Below are 21,740 nucleotides of genomic sequence, written 5' to 3'. Positions count from 1 at the left end.
AAGAAGAAAGACGGCGGTCTGCACCCGTGCATTGATTATCGATCACTGAACAAGGAGACGATTAGATTTAGTTATCCTCTCCCCCTCATTCCTTCAGTGATTGAGTCAATGCATGGGGTACACTTCTTCACTAAGCTAGATCTCAGGAGTGCACACAACCTGGTGCGGGTTCGGGAGGGGGATGAGTGGAAGACAGCATTCAGCACAACCACAGGGCATTAGGAATACCTGGTGATGCCCTACGTTTTGATGAATGCTCCATCCGTCTTCCAGTCCTTTGTGAACGAGGTGTTTCGGGACATGCTTGGTCGCGGTGTGGTGGTCTACATCGATGACATCCTGGTGTATTCCGCTACTCGCGCCGAGCATGTGTCCCTGGTTCGCAAAGTGCTGGTCCGACTGTTGGAAAATTACCTTTATGCCTAGGCAGAGAAGTGTATGTTTTTCCAGCAGTCCGTCTCCTTCCTCAGATACCGCATTACCGCCTCAGGTGTGGAGATGGAGGGAGATCGCATTTCAGCCTTGAGTAATTGGCCGACTCCAACCATGGAGGTGCAGCGCTTCCTTGGCTTTGCCAACTACTATCGGAGGTTTATCTGGGGCTTTGGCAAGGTTGTAGCTCCCATTATATCCCTGTTGAAGGGTGGGCCGTCCCGGCTCCGCTGGTCTGCTGAGGCTGACCTTCAGGAGACTGCGGGGTCTGTTCACCTCAGCTCCGGTACTGGCCCACCTTCACTACCATTCGTAGTGGAGGTGGATGTGTCCTAGGTAGGGATAGGCGCTGTCCTGTCCCAACGCTCGGGCACGCCACCCAAGCTCCGCCCCTGTGCCTTCTTCTCTAAGAAGCTCAGCCCGGCGGAGCAGAACTACGACGTTGGTGATTGGGAGCTGTTGGCTGTTGTCCGAGCTTTGACCGTGTGGAGGCATTGCCTCGAAGGGGCGAAACACCCTTTCCTCATCTGGACGGACCACCATAACCTGGAGTACATCCAGGCAGCGAGGAGGCTGAATCCTCGCCAGGCCAGGTGGGCCCTATTCTTCACCCGGTTTGATTTTACACTGTCATACATTCCGGGTACGAAGAACGTGAAGGCAGACGCACTGTCCCGGCTGTATGACACAGAGGAGAGGCCCAGAGACAACACCCTCATACTCCCGGCCTCCTGCATTGTGGCGCCGGGAGTATGGGCGATGGACGCGGATATAGAGCAGGCATTACGCACAGATCCATCTCCACCGCAGTGTCCAGCTGGGCTGCGGTACGTGCCTGCTCTTATCCGTGATCGTCTGATCTTCTGGGCACACACGTCACCCTCCTCTGGTCATCCAGGTGTCGGTCGTACAGTGCGCTGCTTGATCGGAAAGTACTGGTGGCCTACCTTGGCTAAGGACGTGATAGTGTACGTCTCCTCCTGCTCGGTGTGCACCCAGAGTAAGGCACCAAGGCACCTCCCAGCTGGTAAGCTACAACCTTTACCAGTTCCACAACGACCATGGTCTCACCTTAGTATTGACTGATCTTCCAGTATTGACTGGCACCAGAGCCAGTCTGAGGCTCCTGCGGTGGATGACTGGTTTCGGCGCACGGAGGAGACGTGGGACGCTGCCCACGTTCACCTCCAGCGCGCCGTGTGTCGTCAGAAGGCCAACGCTGACCGTCACCGCAGTGAGGCTCCGGTTTTCGTACCGGGGGATCGGGTCTGGCTCTCGACCCGGAATCTGCCCCTCCACCTGCCCTGCCGGAAGCTGAGCCCGCGGTTTGTGGAGCCGTTCAAATTCCTGAGGTGAATCAACGAGGTCACGTATAGGTTATAACTTCCGGTGGTGGTCGGTGGCACTCCACCAATCAGGCCTTTCTGGAAGAGTGGCCAGACGGAAGCCACTCCTCAGTAAAAGGCACATGACAGCCCGCTTGGAGTTTGCTAAAAGGCACCTAAAGACTCTCAGACCATGGGAAACAAGATTCTCTGGTCTGATGAAACCAAGATTGAACTCTTTGGCCTGAATGCCAACGGTCACGTCTGGAGGAAACCTGGCACCATCCCTAAGGTGAAGCATCATGCTGTGGGGATGTTTTTCAGCGGCAGGGACTGGGAGACTAGTCAGGATCAAGGGAAAGATGAACGGAGCAAAGTACAGACAGATAGTTGATGAAAACCTGCTCCAGAATGCTCAGGACTTCAGACGGGTGCGAAGGTTCACCTTCCAAGAGGACAACGACCCTAAGCACACAGCCAAGACAACGCAGGAGTGGCTTCGGGACAAGTCTCCGAATGTCCTTGAGTGGCCCAGCAAGAGCCCGGACTTGAACCCGATCTAACATCTCTGGAGAGACCTGAAAATAGCTGTGCAGCAACGCTCCCCATCCAACCTGACAGAGCTTGAGAGGATCTGCAGAGAAGAATGGGGGAGAAACTCCCCAAATACAGGTGTGCCAAGCTTGTAGTGTCATACCCAAGAAGACTTGAGGCTGTAATCGCTGCCAAAGGTGCTTCAACAAAGTACTGAGTAAATGGTCTGAATACTTACGTAAATGTAATATTTCCGTTTAAATTTTTTATAAATTAGCAAAAATGTCAAATAAACAGTTTTTACATTGTCATTATTGGGTATTGTGTGTAGATTGTTGAGGGGAAAAAACAATTTAATCAATTTTCGAATAAGGCTGTAACCTAACAAAATGTGGAAAAAGTCAAGGGGTCTGAATTATTTCAGAAGGCACTGTATGTAGCATGCTGTGGTGTGGTGAAGCATTTACATTTACATTTAAGTCATTTAGCAGACGCTCTTATCCAGAGCGACTTACAGTTAGTTAGTGCATACATTATTTTATTTTTTTTCGAACCCACAACCCTGCCGTTGCAAACGCCATGCTCTATCAACTGAGCTACATCCCTGCCGGCCATTCTCTCCCCTACCCTGGACGACGCTGGGCTGATTGCACGCCGCCCCATGGGTCTCCCGGTCGCGGCCGGCTACGACAGAGCCTGGATTCGAACCAGGATCTCTAGTGGCACAGCTAGCACTGCGATGCAGTGCCTTAGACCACTGCGCCAGTACTGCTGCTGTTGTTGTGTAAAACTGCTGTATAATAAGTCTTCCTTTGTATACTGTAGCTGTTTGTGGTGTTATTATTTTCCTAGCTCTGTACACTAGGTGTAATAAGCTCTTTAGCCATAAGAGGCTTTCTCTCCATTTCAAATCATCTTAGAATGCAGAGTCTGCAGGAACTAATCCTCTGTAAATCTGTCAGTGGCTTTTAAAGCTCTCCCTCCATCCCTCTATTCTTTCCCTACAGCTTCCTGCCTCCTTTGCTGGCCACGTCCAAAATTCCCACAGTGTTTAAACATTCAAAGTGGCAAGGACTCCAACTGTGGTCCAGACTTCCCTGCATGTCTCCACGTGTCTGCCCTACTCCACTGAGCACTAAGGCCTGGGCACAAGCTCCCACAAGCCTGTCGTGCCTGGCTACACACTCCTCATCCATATTGCCCTCCCACATGGCCACTGTACCCAGGCAGCTTCCCCTCCACCTCTACACCATCCCAATCTCATTCTCCATACCCACGCTAAGATAACTCTCTTCTCACTCTGGTTTCAACTGCCGTCATACTAGACTAGCGCATCAGACAGTATATAAACAGAATGTTCTAGAAAGTTGGATTTGTGGTCCAAAATTACACTATGCCCCTACCACTGATTATCATTTCTGCTAGTAAGTGATGAGACATTATCACAAATCACACAGGTTTGTGGTATCTCTCTCTGCCTATGTTTACCTAACAGACTCCAGCCCTATATCAATGTGTAATATTGCACCTCTATTTATAGGTAAGATCTATTTCCAAAACCCAAGTCTTTCGTAAACATTCAGCTGAACCTAATTGCGAAATCCTTCGAGTTGAACTGAAGAGTGTTGATGGTACGGATCACTTACATGACCTTGATCCACATAAAGAGAAACAGCTGTAACGCTGCACCTCAGGTTAGACATAATGAGAGCAGGACTGACCTGAATGGCCTTCGTGACCTGAATGTAACACAGCCTAGACTTTAGTTAGTACTGCATAACTGACATTAATTCAGTTTTTTCGTATTGAGTATTATCTATAAAAAATATATATCTACAAGCCCCCCCCCCAACAACCCCCCACTCATTTGTATACTGCTATGTGTGTGTGTAAGTGTGTGTGTGCATGCGTGTGTGTCACCACAACTCACCACTGATAGAGAACAGTGTGTAGGCCTGCTCTCCCTCCACTGTGGCCACACACTCCAACGTGTGGAATCTTCCCGTGGTGATGTTCAGCCTGCTCTCTACCTCTGTCTTCCCAAAGGAGGGACTCAACAATGTCACTGTGACAATGTCCTGCTCCTCCTGAGTGGCGTTCATCTGGTGGGAGCACCTGAGGGACGGGACAAACTTTCAAGCAAACTAATGTGACTGCATTTGGATGTCGTTTTTAGTTGATTTCATTTAATGTTGCTTGTTTCATGTGTCTCTATAAACACAACAGTTGTAATTGTAACATGGATGAATGTGCTGTTATGAGTATACAAACAGGAGACTAAGGGATCACATTAGATCAGGACATTTAAAAGTGAGGAAATGTTGATTGAGATACAGGTCATTTAGAGTCAACCATCCCAACTTTTCCCTATTCTGTTCACCATGTGTGCCCTCAAAACAACAGCCAGGTACAGAGAGTCTTTGGACAGAACTGGGGCATGACGCGTACAAGCATACATTGGTCTAAAATGTTTGTAAATAAAACCTCGCTGTGCCAGGCTAAATCAATCCATCCCCTACAATGCCAGTCTTCCACACCAAACTAAAGGATATACTGTATGTTCTTCCATGTCAGCATCTACTAAAACAACAATACCTTAGAGGTACCGGAAGTGAAAACAATCTCAATTTCAATAAAAAAGTACATAATCATAATAGGACAAAGGTTGACATCGCCCAACTATCTCAGTGCCTCTCTCATATGTGTGTGTGTCAATAAAGTTTGATTTTAGACATTGAGGCATTCCAAACCATCACCTTGTGCCTTATGTAAACAAACAAATTAAATAGACATTTCAAGGGTAACTGTACGCATGTTTGTTTGAGTTGGACAGCTCTCTAAGTCGATTTGATCATAATTGAAAGTGATAAGATAATGATTAGCCAATCGCCTCTGACTCATTACCAGAGTTTCCTTGGATTGGTGTTGCTATGCTTATCATTATAAATAACCGGGAGTTATGAATATTACTACTGTTCCCTGAAGGAGGGAACGAGGTATAACATACTTTGGGGAGTCAACAACCCATCCTATTCACCTGAAGCAAACTGAAATCACGTCCAATGGGCCAATGGATGCCGAGCCAGCCTCGGAAGCTCCGCCTTCCTGGCTATAATACCAGGGCTCACCGGTATTATAAAAAAAAGAAAAAGAAGGGCCCTGTTCAAAAAGCTCTTTCAAAAACATCAAAATGTCCACCAAAGAGATCTGAAAAGGAGAAACTCCCTCAATCTGACACCAACCCTGAAACGTGTGCCACTTATATGTATATAACTCTCTCGTAGACGCGCACAGGCCGACTGTATAGTCGTAATCACGTTTGCGGGTAAGCCCCTAGCCGTCAAATTCAACCGTTCAGTCATGGGTGCCAAATCCTCCCGTGCGCCTGGGACAATAGATCCCGACGACATGGAACCCCCCACGGGACCCCGCCCAACAAGCAAATTATCTCCGGGAACCAGGGTTGTCTGGGCCAATGGGGAGCCACCACAATCAACAACAGACCCTCTGCACGGTGGCCTGAATCAGGTCCACCAGAGGAACACATAGAGCAGGGGCCGAGGCCACTGATACGCCAAAGCATCCGTTCCCAATGGAGCACCCAGATCCCTCATTGAGAAGAATAGACGACAATGCACGTTTACTCGCGAAGCGTAAGACCTACATCGGCCATGCAGAACCGGTCCCAAATCTGGGCCACCACCGAGGGGTGCAGTTCCCACTCCATAGAGATAGGACCTTCCCTTAAAAGTAGATCTGCACCCAAATTGAGAAAACTGGGAAGATACGTTACCCTGAGTGACAGGGAATGTGCACTGCTCCATATGAGCAGATAACGAGCCAGGTTAGGAGAGAGTGAGACCGCCTCCCTCCCCGCCTGTTGATGTACGCCACCACCGTCCTGTTGTCGGACCTTAACAACACATGCTGGCCCTCCAACATCGGAAGGAAATGCCTCAGCGCTAGCAAAACAGTCAGTAGCTCTAAGTAATTGATATGCAGCGCCCTTTGCGCTGTTGACCAAATCCCTCTTTCCGAATAGCTAACACACAGCGCGACCCAAAACTCGCAACATCTAGAGGGACAATTCCTTTCTCCCCACTAACAGACAGCTAAGTCAGAGCCGAATCTTGTAGCCTTTGTGTGCTTGAAAGGTTTCTAAATTGTGTGACACGTTCTTCCTTCAGATGAGCTGAAGAGCGGAACATTTTGGAAATAGATGCGAGCCCCGGTATTATAGCCAGGAAGGCGGGGGTTCCCGAGGGCGGGCTCGCCATCCATTGGCCCGTTGGGCATGATGTCAGTTTGCTTTAGGCGAATAGGATTGGTCATTGACTCCCCATAGTATGTTATACCGAGTGACTGACTGAAAGGGAACTTCCTAGAACATACTGTCCAATCCCCAAATCATAACACAGTCCTCTTGTGCCAAGCCAACAAACCAATCACAAATCATCTCTGTCCAATCCCTAATCACATAAGGGTAATCTCCCTTCAGTCCACCAGCAAGTCATGCTTGTCCAATCCCACATCTGCTTCTACTGTGGGAAGGTCAAGATAATTAGACCATGTTGAAACCCTCTTACTGAGGGTTGAAACAAATATCTTCTCAGAGTAACATTAAGTAATTACAGTTACATTAAAACATTCCCTTGATCTATCAACGCAGTCCAATTATAGCATGCCATTGTGAGTATGTGTGTGTTCTCACCTCATATAGGGCTGTTCACAATAGTACCAGGTGATCTGTGGGGCGGGGTATCCCTTAGCCACACATCGCACCTGTCCGTCCACCGGGCCCTCATGAGATACAATCTCTGGTTTACCTGACAGGAGCACAGAGATGTTAGTGATGATGCCAGGTGGGGATTCTTAGCATGAATGACAAGTACTCACACATTCAAACATACTTACACTGACACTCCAACATGTACACACACACTCACACATAACACAGGCACACATTCGCCACACACACACTTCCACACTCATCACATACGATGCTGCTACTGTCTATTATCTATCCTGTTGCCTAGTCACTTTACCCCTACCTATATGAACATACAGTGGGGGAAAACAGTATTTAGTCAGCCACCAATTGTGCAAGTTCTCCCACTTAAAAATATGAGAGAGGACTGTCATTTTCATCATAGGTACACGTCAACTATGACAGACAAATTGAGAGAGAAAAATCCAGAAAATCACATTGTAGGATTTTTAATGAATTTATTTGCAAATTATGGTGGAAAATAAGTATTTGGTCACCTACAAACAAGCAATATTTTGTTGTTTGAACTTGTTATCAGTATAAAAGACACCTGTCCACAACCTCAAACAGTCACACTCCAAATTCCACTATGGCCAAGACCAAAGAGCTGTCAAAGGACACCAGAAACAAAATTGTAGACCTGCACCAGGCTGGGAAGACTGAATCTGCAATAAGTAAGCAGCTTGGTTTGAAGAAATCAACTGTGGGAGCAATTATTAGGAAATGGAAGACATACAAGACCACTGATAATCTCCCTCGATCTGGGGCTCCACGCAAGATCTCACCCCGTGGGGTCAAAATGATCACAAGAACGGTGAGCAAAATCCCAGAACCACACGGGGGGGGGACCTAGTGAATGACCTGCGGAGAGCTGGGACCAAAGTAACAAAGTCTATCATCAGTAACACACTACGCCGCCAGGGACTCAAATCCTGCAGTGCCAGACGTGTCCCCCTGCTTAAGCCAGTCCAGGCCCGTCTGAAGTTTGCTAGAGTGCATTTGGATGATCCAGAAGAGGATTGGGAGAATGTCATATGGCCAGATGAAACCAAAATAGAACTTTTTGGTAAAAACTCAACTCGTCGTGTTTGGAGGACAAAGAATGCTGAGTTGCATCCAAAGAACACCATACCTACTGTGAAGCATGGGGGTGGAAACATCATGCTTTGGGGCTGTTTTTCTGCAAAGGGACCAGGACGACTGATCCGTGTAAAGGAAAGAATGAATGGGGCCATGTATCGTGAGATTTTGAGTGAAAACCTCCTTCCATCAGCAAGGGCATTGAAGATGAAACGTGGCTGGGTCTTTCAGCATGACAATGATCCCAAACACACCGCCCGGGCAACGAAGGAGTGGCTTCGTAAGAAGCATTTCAAGGTCCTGGAGTGGCCTAGCCAGTCTCCAGATCTCAACCCCATAGAAAATCTTTGGAGGGAGTTGAAAGTCTGTATTGCCCAGCGACAGCCCCAAAACATCACTGCTCTAGAGGAGATCTGCATGGAGGAATGGGCCAAAATACCAGCAACAGTGTGTGAAAACCTTGTGAAGACTTACAGAAAACGTTTGACCTGTGTCATTGCCAACAAAGGGTATATAACAAAGTATTGAGAAACTTTTGTTATTGACCAAATACTTATTTTCCACCATAATTTGCAAATAAATTCATTAAAAATCCTCCAATGTGATTTTCTGGATTTTTTATTTTATTTTGTCTGCCATAGTTGATGTGTACCTATGATGAAAATTACAGGCCTCTCTCATCTTTTTAAGTGGGAGAACTTGCACAATTGGTGGCTGACTAAATACTTTTTTCCCCCACTGTATCTACCTCAATTTCCTCGTACTCCTGCACATCGACTACGTACTGGTACCGCATGTATATAACCAAGCTATCATTGCTCATTGTGTATTTATTCCTCGTGTAAATTCTTTTTCCTACTATTATTATTTTATTTATTGTATTCTGCATTGTTGGGAAGGGCCCATAAGTAAGCATTTCACTGTTAGTCTACACCTGTTGTTTACGAAGCATGTGACAATAAAAATGTGATTTGAAGTAAATTGGCAAACTAATATCCTAAACTATTTTCCCTCGTTATGGGCCTGTACGTCAACTGTAATGCTCTGATTTACTGTTTTGATGGTTGGGAGAGAGGGAGAGAATAAGTGTTTGGACTTTAACATGGTGAATGGTCTGTGAAAATCTAGTCATAAATGCCACATCATGTTAATGCTTAATGACTTAATATTGATAGTATGTAGAAATTAAGTCTCTAACTGCCCATTTCCTTACATAATGTATGTGTGGCTCCAGGGCACAGAAAACATTTAGAGAATATAATGTTACGACTTACTGATTACGTAGACTGAAAATGACTGATTGACTGTTGCATCACCATTGGAGGCATAAAAGGTGTAGACTCCACTCTCTGACGTTTTCAAACGCACCAGCCTCAGCACACTGTTGTACCTGGTGATTGAATCAACAACAACATTTAAAAAACAACTCACGTTATAGAAGTTGATTTTTGAAAATAATCATCAGCGCAGTGCTCTGGCTAGGTCAGAAACTGCCCCATGGTTATTTATCACCAGAAAGCCAGTTATTTTCCCACAGTTTAACTGCACAATACTCCCACTCACTAAAAGCCCTGAGGCACTAATTAATTTCTAGTGTGTGTGTGTACCTGTGTTGGTGGTTCTGTGTGGTGATGACATGGTCGGAGGTGTTCCTGAGCTGCTGGCCTGATAAGCTCCAGGTGAAGGTGTGTGGTTTGGGGTAGGCCTCCATGTCCACACGCAGGGACAAACTCTCACCAGCACGAACACGCACTGTACCGTTGTCTGACGGAGTCAGATTAATGAAGCCTCTATCTGGAAGATAAACCACCCACACGTCAGACAGAATGACGTCACAGTGCCTGTGATATATTCTAAACAAAACCACTTCATTTCCACTTAGGTTTTCAAATTAGTGTTTTGATAGTTTCACGTCATGGAAATACATAATACAACCCATTCAAATTGAGAATTTCAATATTGATCAGCAGTAGTTTTATATAATTGACCATACACTGTAATGCCATACTCACCATAGACGTCCAGCCAGATTGACTCAGAGCTGATCCCCTTCTCATTCTGACCCTCACATCGATATCTCCCAGAATCCCGTGCCCTGACAGAGTTGATGTAGAGCCTAGCGCTGCGGACGTGTTTGATGGGCTCAGTCAGGATGCGTGAGGCGTTCTCCACCGCCGGTTGCTGTGGATACGAAGCCCACATGGCATCCTGTCAATCAACACCCAGAGATGTCTAGAGATTAACCCTGTTAATCCTGGCCTGGGCTGCATTCCTTCCCTCCCTGGCCAGGGGGATAGGAGGGCTAACTTCTCTCTCACACACACACACACAGGCGTAAACACACACCTCACCGTGACGACCCTGAGAAACGTAATCCTGCAACCTCCCATCACACTGGTTTCTCAAGATACTGAAGTTTCAATCTTGGAGCGTTTTGGACTCTCTTGTAAATGCTTCATAACTCTTATAGTCCCCTCTAAATCTTACAAACATTGTTCTGAGAGCTTTTGTTATAACTTGATATCCCTGAATTTGACATCTATCTTTTCAGCTTTTCCAATAAAATTCCAATCTCAATCTCTCTTTCAGTCAATCTGTTGGAGATCTGTCCTTGGTATCCCTCCAGCCTCCCTGGCCAACCCCCCAGAGAGAGGGCAAAGGGTTCTCACCGTGCCGGGCGGTGCAGCCCACTTCAGCTTGATGTCTCCGTTGACGTTGGTGGTGCTGCAGGTCAGGGTAAGAGTCTGGCCCCGCGTCAGGACCACCCTCTTGGGTTCCTGCATCTCAATTACAGGGGCTGCATCTGGGACTGAGATAACATTTTTTGAATATAAAATAAAAGATCTGGATACACATTCCAGAACACACACACATATAATGCTATTTTACCTGGGCGCACAGTCAGATCATAGTGATGTGATTTAACGTGGGCGCCGCCAAGTCTGCCAGTGCAGATATAACAGCCCTCGAAGGCCTTCTTAGTGTCGTAGATAACCATGCCCTGCTCCAGGCTGGCAACATAGTGGAGGCCAGTAGGGAGGGCACCGCCATGACACGGCTCCAGGCTCAGGTTGACCACGCCCGGGTCGGTTGCTAGGCAGGGGATGGAGGCGCTGTCTCCCGCACGTGTTAGGATACTGAACACTATGGTCTTTCTAAAGGCATTATCAGGATCTGCCAAAACAACAACTTAAAATCAACAGTGTGGTATGAAAACAACCTCAGGTAGACTGTACAAAAATTATATTTGGATCAACCTAAAAAATTATCACTTAAACTGGTTAGAAGTAAATTAATTATGTTTTCTCAATTGATAAATACTACATTTGTTGAAACCAAATAAATGATTTAATGCCAACTGTTTTATTTGATTATAATGAAACCTATATTTGAAGTTGCAACCTATTTCTTTCAACACTCAACTTACTTTTCCCCTTTGGTTCAACCTAATAAATAACAACATACAAACTAATATTTCATGTAAATACATTACATTTTGTCCACCATGTCGTTCCAAGTTCACTTTTTAATTTGGAATTACCTACCCAAATTTCTTCAATTGGATTACAAGCAATTAAATAAACTCCCTGTAAATTGAGAAATTAAGTTTGTTCAATAGCTTGAAATAACTTACAAAATAGTTTCATATTTAGCAGCCACAATTTCATAACCAAATATTAGCTACCTTAACATAGAACATGCTTCAGTTTCACATGCACTTATGCCAGTATCATTACAAAACCTGGCAGTATAGAAATTTAAGTTTGAATGTCGATTACAATAGACCACATTAACTGGGATGACATTCACTCTCATGGGTAGCCAAAAAGAACAACCTGAAAACCATGCCCCCAATAAGTCACGCCTCCAAATCTTCTGCAAGGCTGCCACCGCTACATTGCCCCTACCGCAAGCGTTGAAAGCAATTCAGAAGCTTTCATTCAATTCAATTCCAAAAATCACATTGATCTGTCAAATTTGTTATTTGATATCAGACAAATTGAATAGAATAGGTTGAACAAACCAAAGTATAATTTTCAATCATTCCAATCAGTAAAAGCACTTCAGATTAACAAAGGCGTCGTCCCACTTTTTACAGTGTATATGGAAAGCTGTACGTATGTACTGTATGTATAATACTGAGAGAAGAGATTAGGAGATAGTGCTAATTGTGTTAGCCAAACATTGAGACAGATCCAGTTTGCTCTTTAGGCAATAATCAATCAATCACTGACACACACACACACAGTAGGCAGTTTCCAAGAAATAAGCAGTTCTATCTAGATGTACTGCCCTATGGTCATGGTACTAGTCTAAGTAGTGTTGAAGATCCAAAGACTGATCCAAATACCTATCGATCCAGGAGACACTTGTAAAAACCTTCATGCACAAACATAACCACAAACAATTCCCCTCTAAGAAAAGGTTTTATCACTTGTTCTGCCTCAAAGAAATGTTCACAAGATCAGAGCAAAACAGGTACCTTTCCCATGTGCACACTTTCTCCCGCCCCCTCTCTTTCACTCACTCACTCACTCACTCACTCACTCACTCACTCACTCACTCACTCACTCACTCACTCACTCACTCACTCACTCACTCACTCACTCACTCACTCACTGATACCCTGATACACATAAACATATCACATCTCACATACACATCTCACATACATGCCCACACAGGCACACAGGGCCATGAATGTTCAGTCAGAAACACACACCTTTGACAAAGACGTAGACAGAGCTCTGCTCTCCACTGCTCTCCTCCAGGCAGATGTACCGGCCCATGTGGACAGGCTGAGCTTTGGGGATTTTCAGGTCGGACGCCCCATTACTCCGCACCTCGCCCCTCAGCTTTGGACGGTCCTCCCGCTGCCACCGCATCACCTGGTCACCCTGGCAATGCAGACTGAAGGGGGCATTGAGTGGAATGACCAGGTGGGGGTTGCTGGGGGTGATGGTGGGCCTGGAGCTGCCTGTAGTAACATGGTTGGGATCTTCATTACAGTACAGTATAGATAAAACAGGCTCTGGATCAGTGGAGGCTGCAGAGTGGAGGACAGCTCATAATAATGGCTGGAACGGAGCGAATGGAATGGCATCAAACACATGCGATCCATTTGTTTGATGTATTTGATACCATTCCACTAATTCTGCTCCAGTCATTACCACAAGCCCGTCCTCCCAAATTAAGGTGCCACCAACCTCCTGTACTCTGGATATCATACACAGAATCACTGAAAATCAGTGGTGTAATGGAGTGTATACTCACTTCTTAATCCCCACTGATACATATCAAAGTAGTGATAGTGGAGGTTTACACCTTATCCATTAATAGGGCTGATGAAACAGATCGGAATATTTAGCTTAAAATGTTGATTAACTATTATTTCTTCACATTTTAGGTGCAGCAATGTACACACGACAGTAGGCCTACGCGTGAATGTTCCTATGCCTACCTGTCAGAATGATATCATTCATATTGAATCAATCCAGTGGCCATTTATTTTGCAAACTCCATCTCATGTGCTACAGAAACACTGCAAACCAAACAGTTATTGGTGCCTGCACACTTGAATTAAAGGGGAACTACACTCAAAAATCTAAATTTCTCAGATTTTTCCGAGACCTCAGAAGTGGTCTCCTGATGTGATTTAAGTATTGTTATGGACATAGAACATAGAATTTTGCTATTTTTCTGTTTTAAAAAATGTTGACTGAGAACAGAAACCTGAAAAAATAGGGGGAAATCTGAAACCGGTGAATTTCTGACTCAGTTGACAGCCTCATTTATCTATTTCAATAGTAGGCCTACTATTAGCTTACTGCACAGTACAGCTTGGGTTGGCCTGACTGTGAAAGACCAACATGGGATTGATCATTTTAGGTCATTCAGAGTGTATGTCACTGTTTCTCATATAATTTTTCACACAGGGCGCCTTTCCTTCGCCGGGCGGGCCATTTTAATTAAACCCACTTCTCCAGGCACCACTACACCACTGCTGAAAATTGAATTATAACACGCCACAGTCCTCACGACTGACATTGGTTAGTTTCCAATGGACCTTGAACAGTATCTATAGGCTAATGATAATTCAGTTTTACTGTATATGGGAGAATTTCACTCTCATTTGTGTTTAGATGGGTGAAAAGTTAAGAGTACAGGTACGTTTAACAGAATGGAGCAAATAAGTAAGACATACAAGTACCTACAGTTAACTGCCAAAATAAAGGAAACACCAACATAAAGTGATTTAATAGGGTGTTGGGCCACCACGAGCTGCTAGCACAGCTTTAATGCACCTTGGCATAGATTGTACAAGTGCCTGGAACTGTATTGGAGGGATGTGACACCATTCTTCCGATATATTACATCATTTCGTGTTCTGTTGATGGTGGTAGAAAACGCTGTCTCAGGCACCGCTCCAGAATCTCCCATAAGTGTTAAATTGGGTTGAGATCTGGTGACTGAGACACACACACACACACACACAAACACCCTTTAAACCCCCTATGCTCCTTTGAGACCCCTCTTTCAAAGTCACTGAGATCTCTTCTTCTAGCCATGGTAGCCAAAATAATGGGCAACTGGGCATTTTTATACATGACCCTAAGCATGATGTGATGTTAATTGCTTAATCAGGAACCACACCTTTTACTCAAGTGTTTCCTTTATATTAGCAGTTACCTGTATCTTTAACAGCAAAGAGTGCACTGCAGGTACTTCAACAGTAATAGTAGGTTAGAAATGTATGTATATACTGAGGATGGGTAGATGAGAGCCTCATAGCTTGTTATGCATGCATTTTGATAGTAATACAGATCATTATCATAGCACTCCCATCAATATATTGACACCACTTCATGACTGAAAAATGACAGGTGAGTTATCGCTTTGGCAAAGATGTAAAACTATGCACCATGTACAATTTTTGGCACAACTTGAAATCTACCTGCAGCAATATCAGCACTGGCGGAGTGTCATATTGATTTTGCTTTGAAGGCCAACCAAGTTCTCTCCCGTTCCATTCCCTAGGCACCCTTTGGCTCTCAAGCCAACTGAAATGTTTTTATTTTTTGTATAAAATAGTCAAAACCAGAACACTGAATATAGCAGTGGAGGCTCCTCAGAGGAGCAAGGGGAGGACCTTCCAACTCAGTGAATTTCATAAAAATAAAAATAGTGAAACATTAAAAAAGTTAGCATTTTAGATAAAACTATACTAAATATATTCACGTCACAAAATAACTGATTAATTTAAAACACAGTTTTGCAATGAAGGTCTACAGTAGCTTCAACAGCAACATGGTGTAGCCGGAGGACAGCTATTTTCCGTCCTCCTCATTGTTCTCACTAGGGATTCATATTTCCCCGAAAATCAACCAAGTTTCAATGTCGGGAATAATTCATATTTATCCCGATAGTCGTGGGCAATACAGCAAAAAAAGGAAGTGCCCATTTACAGCATTTAAACCAAGATATGGTCACTATGCTAGCGCTTGTGCCTCCATGTCGGCTTGGCTGCGCCACTATGTAAAGATTTCAGAGCAATATTTACTAATGATAGAGTATTGAAGAGCTCAGTGACTTTCAACGTGGCACATTCATAGGATGGCACATTTCCAACAAGTCAGTTCGTCAAATATCTGCCTTGCTAGAGCTGCCCCGGTCAACTGTAAGTGCTGTTATTGTGAAGTGGAAACGTCTAGGAGCAACAACAGCTCAGCTGCGAAGTGGTAGGCCACACAAGCTCACAGAATGGGACCACCGAGTGCCGAAGTGCGTAGCGCTTAACAATTGTCTGTCCTCAGTTGCAACACTCACTGCCGAGTTCCAAACTACCGCTGGAAGCAACGTCAGCACAATAACTGTTCGTCGGGAGCTTCGTGAAATGGGTTTTCATGGCCGAGCAGCCGCACACAAGCCTAAGATCACCATGCGCAATGCCAAGCGTCGGCTGGAGTGGTGTAAAGCTCGCTGCCATTGGATTCTGGAGAAGTGGAAACGCATTCTCTGGAGTGATGAATCACGCTTCACCATCTGGCAGTCCGACGGACTAATCTGGGTTCGGCGGATGCCAGGAGAACACCACCTGCCCGAATGCATAGTGCCAACTGTAAAGTTTGGTGGAGGAGGAATAATGGTCTGGGGCTGTTTTTCATGGTTCGGGCTAGGCCCCTTAGTTCCAGTGAAGGGAAATCTTTACGCTACAGCCTACAATGACATTCTAGACGATTCTGTGCTTCCAACTATATCCATTTCTACTCTTATATCTACTCTTGTACTGTTTGTTGATCACACATTCTCTACCGAAGCTCTCATATGGGCAGCAAGTACGAGATAACGCAGAGAAGCGGGGGAAATGTTATAGTGGTACTTTAACATGCATAGGTGAGAGACATGCTTTGATAATACAACCTTTGGATTACAGAATAAAGTTAGGAATTTTCATGCAATACAGGAGTCAGGATTTTGGGTTTCAGTGGGAATGGGACTGGATAGGGAAATAGCCTAAGCTCTAGGACAGGAGAAGACAGAATTTTCCCTCATGCCTCTCTCAATCGTTAACAGACTTCATGTCTGTGACGGAGATGCCTATGTAGTGAATTGTGCATAGGCTAGGACGATATCTCAAATAAATTTGATTAATTCTAATGTATGTTTTTGCACGATATATTCCAAACGCATGTATCGCAAGAATCAAGATTTTTTTTATTTTACGTTTTTTTAAAGAGCGTTTATGTCCGCTTTTTGGTCTCGTCTCCTTTGCCCCTTCTGTGCTTTGTGCACCTTCCCATGTATACCAGAGATCTGTATATAATGAGATGCTCATGTCTCCGCCCCAACAATGGGAGTCATTGTCCCAAAGGCGGGAAGGCAGGCGACAGTGGGCTTATTTTGGACAGTTTTGGCGAGAGTGAAACCTCTCGCTTTGCATCTTCCTTTCTGTTCACACACATTTACGTCATTTAGCAAACGCTCTTATCCAGAGCAACTTACAGGAGCAAGTAGGGTTAAGTGCCTTGTTCAAGGGCACATCGACAGATTTTTCACCTAGTTGGCTGGGGATTAGAACCAGCGACCTTTCGGTTACTGGCACAACGCTCTTAACCACTAAGCTACCTGCCGCCCCCTTAACCACTAAGCTACACCAAGACCCTCCCCCTGCCACTCACAACAACAAAGATGAGAGATCACCTCTTCCTCTCTGACAAGCGGTTTCAACTCTCTATTTGCATTTCAGGTTTGGTCCACCAGAATATGTCATATGGACACAAACTCATTGAGACATTATTTTACTGTAGTAGAGCAGAAGTTAACCTTTCTAACGATACCCTTTTTATGTCGTAACTCCTCAAATTGCGCGCAGAGCAGACACTACTAAAATGGGACAATTAACATTGATTCTGTCGTGCGCGGTGTAGGTGAACGAATGATCTCTGCATGTGTATTTCCCACCATAAAGCATGGAGGAGGTGTTATGGTTTATTAACTGCATATGGTTCGTGTGTGCAATCCGGCAGTGTCAATTATGCGTGTGCTTTGAATTTATTGTGACTTTGTGTGAAGTAGATACACTAGGCTAAAGGCTTCCATGTGACAACCTATTTGGATAATGTGCTATTTTCTTTTTTGCTAATCTGCTGCTGCGCATGTTGTGTATTTTGTGGAATTGCATTAGTGCGACATTGGGGGAAAATGTTTTAATTTCCCGGGTCTTGTCATTTTATTTTTCAGGAAATGTGAAGAGTTTTCCCGGGACAGTCCCGGGATCCCGGTTAACCATGTTAATCCCTAGTTCTCGCCCCCTTCCATAGACTTAATTATGACGACTTCCGGAGGACGTCCTCCAACCGACAGCAGGGATGGGCAACTGGCGGCCCGTAAGGAGTCCCGCTTTTGTAGGCCCGCTGATCAAGTTGCCCATCCCTGAGCTACAGCTAGCTAGCACTGCAGTGCATAAAGTGTGGTGAGTAGTTGACTCAAAGGTAGAGAAAGACAATAGTTGAACAGTTTTGAACAAATTAATTTATTCAAAAATGAAGGAGAAGCATCAGATAGAGAGAGAGATATTTTGTTGTATTTCTTTTCTTCTTAGTTTACCTTTCACTTACTTAGATAATGCCGCGAATTTAGCGGCGCGCCAAGTCTAGGTCCGAAAGGCTTCTTAACAGCTTCTACCCCCAAGCCATAAGACTGCTGAACAACTAATCAAATGGCTACCCGGACTATTTACGCTGCTGCTACTCGCTGTTTATTATCTATGCATAGTCACTTTACCCCTACCTACATGTACATATTACCTCAATTACATCGACTAACCTGTACCCCCGCACATTGACTTGGTACCGGTACCCCCTGTATATAGCCTCGTTATTGCTATTTTGTTGTTATTAGTAAATCTTTTCTTAACTCTTATTTTTCTTAAAACTGCATTGTTGGTTAAGGGCTTGTAAGTCAGCATTTCACGGTACGGTCTACACCTGTTGTATCCGGCGCATGTGACAAATAAAATGTAATTTGATTTACTCAACAACCTGACTCATACAGAGAGGAATGCTATTTATGATAGCTAGCTAGCTGGCTAAGTCTATCCAACACCACAACTCTTCCAAGTCAAGCTAAGCTTTCAGTTTTATGAATTTATTGCCACCGTGACCCGCAGGTGTAACTGCTAAACTGCTTGCTATACACTGTACTGCGTTATTTTACACATGGATTGGATTGTGGGTTTACTATCGTGTTAGCTCTAGTTTGATGACTATAATGTTAATATGGTGACAACAATGTAGGCTGTGTAGCGGTTAGCAGTTATGGTATGAAGGTTTGTCTTGGATAGGTTTTTGCGCCTGGTCACAGACAGCTGTTGTGTTGTGCACTGAAGTCCACAAGTGAAGGGAAAAGGTGAGGAAAAGAGCATGTAGATTTGAGAAGGAATTATAAAACGAGCAAAGTGCATGTGGCTGCTATGAAAGTGAACTGTGTGCGGGTGATCATGGGTGTATTCATTCCGCCGATTCTGTTGCAAAAATGTTTCTTAAATGGAAGCAAACTAACAAAATGGGGAGGGACCTATCTGAATTTGGCAAATAGAAACTCTTGTTTGGCCTAATGATTACACCCCAGATCAGCTAGAGGGGAAACTCCAGTCCTCGGGGGCCGGAGTAGTGTCACACTTTTTCCCCATCCCTAGCAAACACACCTGATTAAACAAATTGCATTCTAAACTGAAGATCATGATTAGTTGATTATTGGAGTCATGTGTGTTAGCTGGAACTGGGGCAAAAGTGTGACACCAATCTGGCCACCAAGGACTGGAGTTGCCCATCCCTGAGCTAGATGCTGGTAAGATTGTGCAAGGTGGTATTGAATGTGTCGCTATCTGTTACCTTGATTACTCCAATTTGTTTCTCAACCGTTAGGATAGGTTGTAGCAACCTCATGATGGGTATAGGGCTAATTGAATTCTAGTATCATGTAGTAGTATTAACCTATCGATGTTCCATTGAGCTGGGTGAATGGAATATGAATGACGGTCATCCAATATGCTGTAATGGAAATAAGGGCACACTCGTAAAAATAAAATAAATTATCCCTAATCTTAAATGGCCTGACCACCATTGGAATATAGCCTAAATAGAATTTAGCAGAGTGTATGTGGAAAAGGAAAATCACTTGCAGGCAGAACAAAATAAACTCCACCTGCAGAATACAACTGATGAAAACAACCCCTAAACTGGCGAGAAGCAGACAGAACTTGCCTAGGCTGTACATCCAGGACAAAGACGTGCCAAGGACAACGCACGGCGCGCCACTGTAACAGACCACAAACCAACCCAAACCCACCCTGCAGACAAACTCCCCCATCGCTTCACAGGATAACTGACATTATTTATCTGCCTTTGCCTGTTGTGTGTTTTCAAGTGGGTGTTTGGATTGATTATTAAACGATGTAAGCAATTACAAGCAGAGATAGGCATACCACTCACAGCTCAATACTGCTCATTCACAGGTGAGGCATGTTGTAAATCATGTCAAATATTTTTTACATGGCACCTGAAGTCCTAACATCAAAACACCATGCCAAGGCTTACAAAATAGAGTTTGAATGGGTATGTTGATATAAACATAGTTGATATAAAAAAATATATATGACAAAAGCCTCTGTATAATGGTCACAGAAAATCTATAAACAGCCACAGGCTGTAGGTCTATGCAAAACAAATTTTTCGACAATACCACTGCCAGTGTTTATTAGCATACTTCCAAGGAATTCCTAGACATTTCCATAATTAAAGTTATCAGCGGCATCGCTGAAATGACAAGACTTGACAACAGCAACTGGCCAGCGCAGCGCTTTCTGCGCCAATGACTCGAGGCTCTTGGAAAGGAACAAAGTATTTAGCGAGCCTATACAAATAGGCTGTTGAACTAATGTTGTGCATTATAACTAGGGTACCTGGCCTATTCCCAAATAATCTAGTTGATCAAAACAACAAGTTGCATTCTTTCAAGAAAGATTCCTAATTGTAATGTCTAAATCTTTACTTTAGCCTACAACGATGTCAATTATAAATCTCTCCATAAATAAATCGCTGTTTATTTACTTTTGGCCAATGTCTCCGTACTGTGCCCGGCCTGCTAGATGAATAATTGAGAGGAGCACAAACTGATGCTGAGCGCACAAATATCCAATTTCCTCATTAGGTTTCAGTGACTAACTGAAAATGTCAAGGTACAGGGTAACCAACAAGTAGGCAGGCTATCTCTACGTCCTGAACGATCTGTGTTGACAAAATTATAGACAATACAAAGTTATAACGTGCTGAAAATGTGTGTAGTTTAGGCTACAATACAATCCTTAACTGAATAGAAATTACATATTTATAGCCAACATGAAAAACGAACAAATAATTATAATGAACAAAACAGTGGCAAAAATGCAATTTAGTGTAGTGACCAAGGTGATGTTCGTGAAGTGTGAGCAATAAACTTATGTAAAACAACAACTAGCCCACAACAGTTGGCAAAGAGACAATGTTGACAAATATTACGTCTTACCTGTTTGGAAGGTTAACTGCAACAAGACAGAAAACAGTACCCAGTGGTATTCCATTATTACAATTCCATCTATATTGCAGTGCTGTAACAGTGTCTATTCTCTGAAGTGCTCGCGCTTGTAAATGCCGCTGAGCGAAGGCTTGCTATACATGCAGTTGAATGTCTTAAAGACACAGTGCAGCGGGGTATTGTGTTGAAGTACTAGGATCAACTGGTGGTGACGTTGAGTTGGACTGCATCTAGAGGTCGTTAGCAGACAGCCAACAATAACAACAAGCATTTTAATTAGATTCCTTGTATACCTGAACAGACATCATTTGCATTGGCAGCTGTGAAGTCCACCAATAGTTGATCTGACAGATATTTTATTTTTTATTTTACCTTTATTTAACTAGGCAAGTCAGTTAAGAACAAATTCTTATTTACAATGATGGCCTACACCAGCCAAACCCGGACGACGCTGGGCCAATTATGTGCCGCCCTATGGGACTCCCAATTACCGCCGGTTGTGATACAGCCTGGAATCAAATCAGGGG

The 21,740-nt window shown here is 44.3% G+C and overlaps 1 protein-coding gene across 1 annotated transcript in view; it reads right to left on the bottom strand.

The window, feature by feature from the left end:
- Nucleotides 1-21,259, bottom strand: part of LOC311148490 (mast/stem cell growth factor receptor Kit-like) — a gene marked incomplete at both ends in the record, with an annotated part of 32,410 nt that extends 11,151 nt beyond the window's left edge. The window contains 9 exons of the mRNA XM_084185470.1: nucleotides 4,222-4,406; nucleotides 7,003-7,117; nucleotides 9,414-9,529; nucleotides 9,747-9,933; nucleotides 10,152-10,347; nucleotides 10,809-10,948; nucleotides 11,029-11,313; nucleotides 12,863-13,117; nucleotides 21,205-21,259. Of these exons, the coding sequence (XP_084041596.1) occupies nucleotides 4,222-4,406; nucleotides 7,003-7,117; nucleotides 9,414-9,529; nucleotides 9,747-9,933; nucleotides 10,152-10,347; nucleotides 10,809-10,948; nucleotides 11,029-11,313; nucleotides 12,863-13,117; nucleotides 21,205-21,259 (1,534 nt within the window). The remainder of the gene's footprint in view (nucleotides 1-4,221; nucleotides 4,407-7,002; nucleotides 7,118-9,413; nucleotides 9,530-9,746; nucleotides 9,934-10,151; nucleotides 10,348-10,808; nucleotides 10,949-11,028; nucleotides 11,314-12,862; nucleotides 13,118-21,204) is intronic.
- Nucleotides 21,260-21,740: the final 481 nt, after the last annotated feature.

Source organism: Coregonus lavaretus (assembly GCF_964263955.1).
Source record: "Coregonus lavaretus genome assembly, chromosome: 21".
NCBI lineage: Eukaryota > Metazoa > Chordata > Actinopteri > Salmoniformes > Salmonidae > Coregonus > Coregonus lavaretus.
This window is presented reverse-complemented; position numbering and strand designations above follow the sequence as displayed.